Source organism: Coenobita brevimanus, chromosome 97 (assembly GCF_032717465.1).
Source record: "Coenobita brevimanus isolate Jiangsu-jjx chromosome 97, ASM3271746v2, whole genome shotgun sequence".
Classification (NCBI taxonomy): Eukaryota; Metazoa; Arthropoda; class Malacostraca; order Decapoda; family Coenobitidae; genus Coenobita; species Coenobita brevimanus.
Genome location: NC_137050.1, coordinates 33,602,112 through 33,614,436, shown reverse-complemented (window position 1 = coordinate 33,614,436; position 12,325 = coordinate 33,602,112). Strand labels below are relative to the sequence as shown.

General features: G+C 42.7%; 1 protein-coding gene across 1 annotated transcript in view; it reads left to right on the top strand.

Annotated features, from left to right (window-relative positions):
* Nucleotides 1-12,325, top strand: part of LOC145413647 (uncharacterized) — a 260,021-nt gene that overhangs the window by 227,306 nt on the left and 20,390 nt on the right. Inside the window, exon 10 of the mRNA XM_080283305.1 lies at nucleotides 12,095-12,251. Coding sequence (XP_080139431.1) covers nucleotides 12,095-12,251 — 157 coding nt within the window. The remainder of the gene's footprint in view (nucleotides 1-12,094; nucleotides 12,252-12,325) is intronic.

Here is a 12,325-nt window from a genome sequence, read left to right as displayed (position 1 = left end):
GGGTGGACAAGAATATATGTATGGCTGTTAAGTATGACAGCACCTGACCTTGTTTGAGCCTCAAGTGTGACCTTGACCTTAGAGGTAGATGACTGGTTGTTGGACATGACACACTGTCATGGTATGGGAAACAACTATGTGAAGTTATATCAAAATCTGTCCATACATGTGGAAGTTACAAAGTGGCCATGAAATTGAGGAGAGACAGCATCCGACCTTGTTTGAGCCTCAAGTGTGGCCTTGACTTTGGGAGTAGATGGCTGGTTTTGTTTGTGTGACACACCCTCATGATATGGGGAACAATTGTGTGAAGGTGTATCAAAATCTGTCCAAGCATGTGGAAGTTACAGAGCAGATACGAAATTGCTGATGGACTGATGTACTGACATACTGATGGAACCACGCAAACCTAGTCTCCCTGGTTTCACCAGTAGGGGACTAATAATGGCATAAGGAGAGTAAATCATAGTTCATGCTTGGTCTACACGGTATACTGTCTTTTGTTCGTAAATACATTTTCTTATATGTTCTGCCATCTTTCCCCCCCCTCCCCCCCAATTCTAGAGCACATATCCATTTTTCTCTCGTAAATATAACAACTTATGATGGGTTAGCGATGTGTCTGGTTTATTATACAGAAGAAATATTCAAAATCTGCACACTTTTAGCACTCATGCAGCGTATTCCTTCCCAATCTAGCGACTGTTGCTACATTCAAATGCCTTAACTGGGTTCTGCCAAGGCAGACGGTCTATAATAAGGATGACTGACACTCAGGAATGTCTGATGACTGAATGTCACCGTTAGACCGCCTGAAATCTTGGTCTTTATAGTATGGCCCTTTATCTCACTTGAGACACGACTCAAGAGGGGAATGGAAGTCCCAGTTTTTTTTGTTTTTTTGTTTTTTTTTTTTAAATGCAAGGAAGAAGGAACCAGAGGCTATATGCCCGCAAAACAGTTCCTTCTAAGAAAAAAAAAAATACAAAAGGGAGCCAAATTCAAGATCTGTTCATTTTGAGATGCCTGGACACACTGCGTTTGAAAGACTGGAGATCATACGAAGTAGGAAATACAGACAGAGGGAGACAGTTCCAGAGTTGACCTGTTGCATAAATGAAGGATTGGGAGTAACAGTTAACTCTTGCATTAGAGAGTTGGACAGAAAAGGGATGAGAGTTTATTGCTAGACAGTTGCTACAGTAGACAGTTTGATTTTAGAAAATGAAAATCATGTGTTACAAATCTTTTAAGCTACTATGATAGAGTTGCAGAAACACTACAGAAAAGAGAAGGATGGGTAGACAGTATCTATTTAGGTTTTAAGTAAGCATTTGACAAAGTACTGCACCAAAGACTTTTATGGAAATTGTACCTTCAAAGAGAAATCCAAGGTAATCTGACTGTTGGATGCAGGATTTTCTCAGAATAGGGAAATGAGAACAATACTAAGGGGTAAATACTCATTGTGAAGGGAAGTGACTAGCAAAGCTCCACAGGGCTCAGTGCTGGCGCCAATTATGTTTTTAGTATATATAAATGATATAGACAGCAACATTGGAAATGGAAGCTATCTAAATATGTTTGCTGATGATGCAAAAATCTGTCTATCTACCTATATACCTAGGCTGCTTCCCCCAAGAAAAGGGAGGTAGCCGAGGCAGGACGACACACTCCCCATTTACTCATCCATTCAAACACATTCATTCGCATCTTAGCCCCAAAGGAGAGAACGGACAGATCCTCACCGCACCACACTGCACAAGGGTCAACTGCGCAATGCAATCAGTGATATCTGCAGCAGGGCCCGACAGCAGAACTGGTTAACCCCTGCCACATCATAACAGACCTATCCCCTTACCCGCACCTGACCTGACTAGCTGATCAGATCAAATGCGGGAGAATATCCTCTCAGGGCTGCGTCATCACTTATTCATTCACAATTTCTCTCCATTTATTTCTGTCACGCACAGCCACTCTTCCTTGCTCAACAGACATCCCTCTCGCATCCAGCGCTCTCTTCACACTGTCCATCCATCCTATTCGTGGTCTTCCTCTCAGCCTTACACCTCTCACATCAGATCTAGTTATCTTTTTCACCAATCGCTCATTATCCATTCTCTCCATATGCCCAAACCATCGCAACACCCTCTGCTCAACTCTACCAGCCATCTCCCGAACAACTCCAGTTCTCCTTCGCACTTCATCATTTCACACTCGATCCATACGCGTCACTCCACACATACTCCTCAGACACCTCATCTCTATTACATTCAAACTTTTCCTCTCTGCTACACCCATATTCCATGTTTCAGCCCCATATAATGCAGTCGGTACCACAACACCCTCATACAGCCTTCTCTTTACATCCATTCTAAGCGAACGACATCTAAACACTTTTTTCATTCCTCCCAGCACCTTTCTTACTTCATTTATTCTAAACTTCACTTCTGCATCTATTCTTCCATCCACAGCAACATGTGACCCTAGATATTTAAAACACTCTACCTCCTCAAGCAACTCGCCATTCAAAACTATATTCATCCCCCTACCATCTACCAACCTCGTACACATCATCACTTTACTCTTATTCTCATTTACTTTCAATTTCCTCCTTTCACACACCCTTCCAAACTCCTCTACCAACTGTCTCAATCTCTCCTCTGAATCAGCCACCAGTGCAGTACCATCTGCAAACAGCAGCTGCTTCAGATTCCACTCTCCACCATCAACATTCACCAGACTCAAACCTCCACCTAAAATTCTTGCATTCACCTCCCTTACAACACCATCCATGTAAATATTAAACAACCAAGGCGACATCACACATCCCTGTCGCAGCCCCACTCTCACGGGAAACCAATCACTCACAGCATTTCCCACTCTTACACACGCTCTACTATTTACATAAAAACTTTTCACCCCTTTTAGTAACCTACCATCAAGTCCATACAATCTTAAAACAGTCCACAAAGCCTCCCTATCAATTCTATCATATTCATTCATTCATTGCCAGATGCCACGTATCCCAAACGGGGTGGCCAAGGGCTTATAGTTAATTGTTTTACAGGGAGGGGCACTAATCCTCCACCAACCCCACTTGACACATAGGGATATGCTTTTTATAAATCCATAAATGCCCAAAACACATCCTTGCCTTTCGCTAAATACTTTTCACACACTTGTCTCACAGCAAACACTTGATCCACGCATCCCCTCCCGCTCCTAAAGCCACACTGCTCATCACCAATCACTCACTCTGTACTCTGTCAAACTCTCATAATTGACACTCTACCATACACTTTACCTACAACACTCAACAGACTTATACCCCTAAAGCTAGTACATTCATACTTATCACCCTTGCCTTTATACAACGGGACCACACAAGCACTTGCCCAGTCAATTGGCACCATACCTTTCACAAAGCACAAATTCAACAATCTTACTAGCCAGTCAACAATAGTCACTCCACCACCCTTCAGGCATTCCACAGCACACCCATCCATACCTGCAGCTTTCCCTGTTTTCATCTCCTTTACTGCCTTCTCCACTTCCTCCTTCGTGATCAAAGAATCATTCAACTCTCCCAACACATTAATTCTTTGTACCCTTCCATCTGCCACACTCTCAGCCACCCTTTCCTCCTCTACATTTAACGATCTTTCAAAATACTCTGCCCATCTCTTCCTTACTGCATCCATCTCAATTAACATCCTTCCATCCTCTGCTTTTACTCGTTCTTCCTTCCCAGACTCTCCCTTTCGCACCCTTTTCACCTCCTTCCAAAACATTTTCTTATTCTGTTGAAAATTCTCTGTCAGTCGCCTACCCCACCTCTCATCTGCTGCCACTTTAGCATCATGCACAGCCCTCGCCCTATTCCTCTTTTCCTTATACCTTTCATATGACATCTCATCCTTTCTCTGCAGCCACACCTCATATGCACGTCTCTTTTCAGCCACAGCCATACTTACTTCCTCGCACCACCATTTACTTCCTTTTCTTACACCACCACCCACACGTCTCACACCACACTCCTCTTCTGCATGCCCCACCACAGCACTCTTAAACAACTGCCATTCCTCCTCTTCACTGCCATTTTCCCGATCTTTCACTGCGTTCCACTCATCTTTCAATTTCTCCTGATACTCTATCTTTTTCTCTCTTTTATCCAACTCACTCACTTTCAAAACCTCCCTGCCACACCTAACCCTCCTAGCTCTCACCCATCTCTTACCTACTCTTAACTTTCCCTCCGCCAGGTAGTGGTCAGACATACCTCCACCCTCCCCTCTCAGAACTCTCACATCCAACAATCTTCCAATTACATTCCTAGACACAACCATATAGTCCATCAAAGCTCTGTCAACAACCCTTCCACTCTCCTGTCTCACCCATGTATACTTATAAATATCTATCTTCTCAAACAGCGTATTTCCAATCACCATCTCTCGCTCAACACACATCGCTATCATTCATTCCCCATTTTCATTTCTTTCAGGCACACCATGCATACCAACTACACCTTCAACTGCTACATTTCCCACTCTAGCATTCAGATCTCCCATCATTACCACATTCACATTCGCTCCAAAACTCTGCAGACACTCATCAACATCATTCCAGAAAGACTCCCTCTCTTCTTCATCCCTTTCACTACCAGGCCCATATGCACTCACAAACACCCACAACTCACGTTCAGATTTCGCTTTCACCCACATCAGTCTCGATGACACCTCCTTCCATTCAATCACACACTGCTGTACTTCCGGACTCGCTAACAAGGCCACACCTTCTCTTGCCCTTCCTCTATCAACACCTGACAATCTTCCATTAACACTTCCAAACATAGACTCACCATTCCCTTTCATCTTCGTTTCACTCAAAGCTAACACATCCAACTTTCTTCTCACAAACATTCTCTCAATCTCCTCCCTTTTAGCCTCAATCGTACTACATCCACACACATTCATAGACCCAATCTTCAGGGTACGGGGATAACTGCATCCCCCATCCCTTTTTCTGGCCTGTCTCTTTTTAGGAACTAAAAAACAGAGGAGGGGGTCCCTAGTCCCCTCACCCCGCCCCTTTTAGTCGCCTTTTACGACACGCAGGGAATACAGTGGCAGTATTCTTCCTAACACAACCTGGCCACAGAGTAGTAGTACCACCCCATAGTGCGGCCAGATTGTGTCCCCCCCACCACAGAGGGGAGAATTAAAAACACAGACTCTTGCAGAGAGATACAAGAGGAATTAAATGAGCTACGTGAATGGAGCAGTGGATGGCAGATGGAATTCATTGTTGACCAGTGCCATGTAATTCAGTTTGGTAAAAGTGAAAAAAGACCAGATTGAGATTATAAGTTAGGAGATTCAACCCTACACATATCAGAAAAGGAGAAGGACGTAGAATTGATTATCAACAACAGACTATCTCTGGCTGACTACATAAATGAGAAGGTACAGAACATGCGTACACTGCTTGCTGAGACTAGCATTTACATATATGCTGAGAAAGATAATAACATCATATCAGACCATCCGTGTATGATGCATCTGTAGGTTGGGATCCTCATCTCAAAAAACACATAGGTAAGATTGAAAAAGTACAAAGGGCAGCTGCAAGATGGGTACCAAGCTTAAAGGATCTAACCTATGAAGAAGACTAAACACATTTAACCTGCCAATATTACAAGAGAAAAGGAAAAGAGGAGACAAGATTATGCTATATAAATGCATCTCACGGAAAGAAAACAGACATAAATGAGTACGTATCGTATGGGGGGGTCATTAGCAAGATGACACTGCAAAAAACTGCATAAAAAGACAGGCGACAGACGTAAGGAAATTCAGTTTCCCAATTAGGGCAGTTGATCAGTGGAATGCACTACTGAATGAAATAGTGTATGCGAAAACTATTCGTAAATTTAGGGATATGTATGATAATAATGGATTAATACATTAGACAGTGCAAGCTTGACTCATTCCTGTAAAGATACAGTTAGGTAAGAACATAAAAGGTGCAGTAACACTCCTTCATTTTTTTTTTTTTTTTCAGCAATTTCTTTCCACAACAATCATCCAGCCATGATCAGCAGACCATGTTGGAAAAGATAGGTTATCAGATGCGTGCATTGTCACGGTTGTTCATTCAGTTTTTAAATATCTGGCTACAGTTTTCTTTCCCTATCCTATTGCCACCTTCCTGGTCTCAGCTATCCATCCATCCATCCATCATCCAACCCTACGTTGCCCCATGAGGAGCATAGGAGCCCGGGGCCAGGCAAGTTGGTCCTGACATTTAAGATGAGAGTTACGGTACCAGCCTCACTCATCCCTGAGTGGCATTACGTGAGCAAGAAACCCCAACCACCCCTTGGATATAAACATTCACCGGCTCAATCCGATTGGAGTGCCATAATTACCCACTAAACCACCAGGCACCAAAATTTGGTTATATGGTTACCACCCAGCGTAGTAAATGGTTTCCTGGTGTACAGGAAACCTTTTGGCTTGTCACTCATTGTAGAGTCACCCACAGGCAGAAGTAAGAGGAAAGAGTGAAGGAAAGAAAGACAGAAGAGGGAGTATAAAGTCACCTGTAGGCAGAAGGACAAGGAAAGAATGAAGGAAAGAAAGACAGAAGAGGATGGAAGGAAAGAAGGATGGTGAAGAGGACTACTAGTAAATTTCTAATTTAGTTCAGTAATTATACTCCTCAGGTATTCACATTCTTGATTAGTAACTTCCCCTTCAAGCAGTGTGCAATGATTTAAGTTACTTGGTTCAGTATTTCTTTTTCCTTCCTTGTCTGCATGAAAAGTCTTACCTCTTTTCCCATAAATCATTCCACCTCTACAGCACTTTCATCCAATTCCATTTTATACATTTTCAAGCTGCTTACTATTCTGTTTTCCCAGCTTTCTCCTAAACTTTTCATATGCTTGATGTTGGTCTCCTTCACTAAATATTTATCTCATTAATTACTGTTTGTCACAGTCACTTCTTAACTGCTTCTTTCATACTTTTGTATAACCCTTCCACCCAAACCAGTCCTGTCTTTCCTACATCCATCTACTCCTCCATTACAGCAACTGTCTAAACTTCCATCAAATTAAATTTTTTTTTATATATGCATGGTACAGGCCATTTCCTTAGGTCTGCAGCTATTTATAGAAAAGAGAAGCTCTTTGGATAGAAAGATGCCTCAGGATGTTTTGTGTGTGTGTGTGTGTGTGTGTGTGTGTGTGTGTGTGTGTGTGTGTGTGTGTGTGTTTGTATGAATCTCTTGAAATAATCTGCATTGTTTTACTAACAGTTTTTATATGAAAGCCAACACACTTATGCCCAAATCTGTGTGCTTGATTGAAATAGGTAAATATTTTGGTCAGCATTCTAACCAACCAATTCACTTATACCTATGGTAACTTTACCTAACTTTATCTTACCTAATCAGCTTTTTATTTTGGTGCAGAGATGAACTACATATTTCAATAAAGAATTTTAGTGATAAAATGTGAGTGTTGATGAAAAATTGATATATAGCACTCTGTTATTTCGTTTTCGTTTTCGTTTTTAAAGGCTCCAACATGCTTGCATGTGTCGGCCTTGGTCACCTAATGGCGGCTGTCCATGCTGCACAATCCATTGCAGTCTCCCTGTTCAGTCCCTTAACCCTAAGGTCACACTTAATGACCTCGTCCCATGTCTTTCTCGGTCTACCCCTCATAACCCCACCCCCAATATTAACACTTCTCACCTTCCTCACCCAACTATCATCCCCCATCCTCTCCACATGTCCAAACCACCTCAATCTACCTCTCCTCATCACAACACCAATACACTCCAGTCCCATCCTACCTCTCAACTCTTCCATTGTAAACCCAGCCCCTCCAGGCCTTGGACGCAGGGACGCACTGCACATCCACCTAATCATTGTCATTTCTGTACGTCTGAGCCGGCGAATGTCTTCCTCCTTCACTGCCCAGGTCTCACTGCCATACAGCATTACACTCCTAACACACGCTGCATACAAAGACCCCTTAGCACGTAGGGAGAGCCCCCTCAATGTCAGGAGAGGCAAGAGCTCCCTGAACTTCTTCCAACCACTTCTCACCCTAGCCTCACCTCCAGCACACAACAAGTCTCCCAAATAACAAAACTCTTCCACACACTCAAGAGATTCACCAGCAAGTTCAATCCTTTCACGTCTAACAATCTCCACCTGCTCACCCCGGCACGCCGTACACATAAAATCAGCATTATCTCGCAGTCTACCTCTGATACCACTACATCTCTTATGCACCCATTTATCACACACACCGCACAAGATGGAATTACTTCCCACGCCCTTGTGGCAAACTGCACATGGCCACTCTCCCTCGTCTTTGACAGTACCGCCACCAACCCTAGATATCATCACTTTTGTTTTATCTGCATTTACCCTTAAACCCTTTTGCCCCATACCATCTCTCCACTTCCTAAACCTTTCCTCCGCCTCCCTTTCATTCTCTGCAATCAACACCAAATCATCAGCATACAACAACTCCCCCGGAGTCCGTTTCTAAAGTCACGTGAAAGGGCTTCAAGTACCATGATAAACAACATGGGACTCAAGACTGACCCCTGATGCACACCAACATTCACGGAAAACTCATCACTCAAATCTCCATTCACTCTCACCTGGGTGTGAGCACCCACATACATGGCCATAACCACCCTAACCAGCCACTCCTCCAAGCCAAGCTTTCTCATTGCCCACTTCACCACCTCTCTAGGGACTCTGTCAAAGGCCTTTTCCAAATCAACAAAAACAAAATAAAGATCCCTTCTCCTACCAATATATTTTTCCTGAAGCTGTCGAACAATGAATATGGCATCAGTGGTCCCCCTACCTGGCATAAACCCAAACTGCATCTCATCAATATTCACTCCTTTCTCTAATCATCACCTTTAAAACTCTCTCCATTACCTTCATTATCTGATCTAAAAGCTTTATACCTCTATAATTCCCTCTTTCCAGGGCATCACCCTTCCCTTTATACACATTTACAATTACACTCTTCAGCCAATCATCTGGGACAACACACTCATAAATAATCCTATTTATCAGGTCAGTGACTAAACTCACCCCTATATCGCCTGAGGCCTTCAACATTTCGGCAGTCAACCCAGACACACCTGCTGCCTTCCCCACCCTCATCCTGCCTATTGCCTCACTCACAGTAGCAGTATCAATCAAAGGCCAAGGGCCAGACACTGGATCTGCTGGCTCCAAACCTTCCCTGTCCCAGTCAAACTCCTCATTCAACAACCGGTTATAATGCTCTCTCCATGCATCTTTAATATCCTCACTGTTCACCACTACCCTTCCTTCATCATTCTTCACACACTGCTCACCTATGATATCCCGATTATCCCTCTTCACCTGACCTGCCACCCTAAATATATTTTTCCTTTCCCCATGATTGAGGTTATGAAGTAATTGTCTCTGTGACTCAGACTTTGCCCTGTATACCTCTCTCCTAGCCCTACGCTTGGCAGCCAAATATTCCTCTTTGCTACCACCCTTCTTCCATTCCCGGAAAAGCCTTCTTTTCTCCTTAATTGCAGCTTCTACACCCTCATCCCACCACCAAGTTACTTTATGTCTTGGTGGTCCTCTTGTCCAGCCGCATGTTACATTAGTAACTCTCAAGAAATTGTTCTTGAGGGCTCTGTACTGTTCATTAACGCCTCTGTCTACAGCTCCCTGTTCAGCCACCACTCTCCTCAACTCGCTATAGAACACACACACACACACTTACAGTGTATGGGAACACTAAAGGTGGTGAAAAATACACATCTAACCATTTACCAATGCTGACCTTGCTCTAATATCTGTAGTTTCTGACATTTAATGTAATCTTGTATATGCACTCTTCTTATACTTCATATACAGTACTTATTTAGCCTCAGATATGGGGGAAAGGTACTACTGTACTCAGCAGAGTACTAGGACTTACTGAGTATGTTAGCAACCACTGCAGCTGCTGCATGAATCAACTATACATTTGAACTGCAAGTGGTGTACTTTGAGAAGCACTCCATTAACAAAAAAAATAATATTTTTCCTGATTTTTCAAAGGCAAGATTGTCTGTCTATCTGTCTATAGCCAGATGCCTTAATTCTGTTAGGGGTGGCCACAAACAAATCCCCTCCATGTTGCCCTGTACCCCAGGATTTCACTGTCCTGCTTCCATCGTACACCCCCCCTATCTTATAATACAGTACCTCTCCATTCCATCCCTTCATGTTGGCACCCATCATCCACCCACATAGTGAAGTGGTATTCTATATCTGGGTAGCTCTGCATTGAGTGGCAAGCCAAATGATCTCCTGTAAACCAGGAAATCATTTAGTACATTGGGTGGTAACCCTATAACCAACCAACATGTGTTTCTTTTGTGTCAACAAGTGGGTTGGCAGAGGGTTAGTGCTCCTCCCTGGAAAACAGCTAACTAAAAATACTGTATGAATAAGGAGCAAGATTGTCTCACAAGGATATTATTGGGTTAGAGGCAGAGGCTTACTGGCTTGACCTCACTTGTGGTAACTGTAGCAATGAGGTGGCTAACACTCAAACTTTCAGACAGTTGACGTTTCTAATATCTATTGAGAAAGCACACAGGTAGCCTGAAATAAACTCGGAAGCACAATTTATTATTTTAACTCCAATATTATGCCTCACATCGCCATCTCACCACCAGGAAAGTTTTGTATACTCGTATTCGTTGACAGAAACAATCAGTCTTGTAAAAATTTTTGAACAGCCCTGTAATTCTCATATTTTTAGCCTGCCATGGAAAGTTTTATTGCTGAAATATTCAGTGTCTGCAAATTGAAAAAACAGCTATGGTGTTTGTGAATATTTAAGTTGTTACATGAAAGAGGGGTCTCTGGTGGCATTTATCCCCCTATCACATTCCATTACTGTTTTACGCCATAACCAGTGATGAATGCATGGCATGAACTGCAAATTTATTTATGGTACAAAAAATAAGAACATCAGACACGTTGGTCAGTACTGGCGTTTAGTTTTTATAGTACGAAGTACAGTGTGACCCCAAAAGTCATGCTCATTGTGTCTTCAAGTCGTGTACTTTGAAAATAGGGTTAATATAATGATGCTGATGATGATAATCTTCCACTTCTCCCAGTTTATGTGATATGGTTAAATTTTTCATCAGTTGACACTTTTGTGTTACTGTATATAAGATTTTTGTAATCAGTTTATTGATTTAAAATATGTGAAGCTGCACATTGAAACTGTTGCATGAAATGAGTGATTAGCATAGTGCTTGTCCGTCATCATCATATCTCCAAATATGATCGCAGTGGCTTGGATGATCCAGAAACATGACAGCAGTATATTCACAAAAGAACAGTTGTGAACAAAATGGTGGAGCAAAAAATTTTGTGAGTTAACAACACCAGTGAAATATTTAAGTAACTATTGTCCTTCTGCCTACTGGTGACTTTACACTCCCTGTTCTGTCTTTCTTTCCTTCATTCTTTCCTCTTCCTTCAGCCTGTGGGTGACTCTATACTGAGTGACAAGCCAAATGGTTTCCTGTACACCAGGTAACCATTTACTATGCTGGGTGGTAACCATATAACCAAATTTTGGCACCTGGTGGTTTAGTGGGTAATTATTGCACTCCAATCGGATTGAGCCGGTGAAGGTGTATATCCTATGGGTGGTTGGGGTTGATTGCTCATGTAATGCCACTCAGGGATGAGTGAGGTTGGTCACTTTCATCTTAAATATCGGGACCAACTGCCTATCCCCGGGCTCCTACGCTTCTCATGGGGCAATGTAGGATTGGATGGATGGATCGATATAGACTGTGTAGCATGGAGATCTGCCTTCAGGTGCACAAGTCTGACCATGATTGTATACACAGAGCTGTTAAGAATTAATAAACAAGCAGAAATCTATCAATCTGTCTATTGCCAGATGCCCTAATCCTGTAAGGGATTGCAGAAATAACAGTATATAAACCAGCTTCCCACATCATCCACTGAAATACTGTTTTTAATTACACAGGGTGCTTCAGACAGAAGATGATCTGCGGACAGGAATGTACAAGGTTCTGGAGCATTTACGGGACCATGAAGATGCTTGGCCTTTTCATGACCCTGTTGAAGAAGAATATGCTCCTAACTACTACGCTGTCATACGAAGGCCCATGCACATCTCCAGGGTGGGCCTTCCTGGTTGTTCACTTTGTGTAGTTGTATGACTAATTTACCTATCAAATTTGTGGCAGTGCATTCA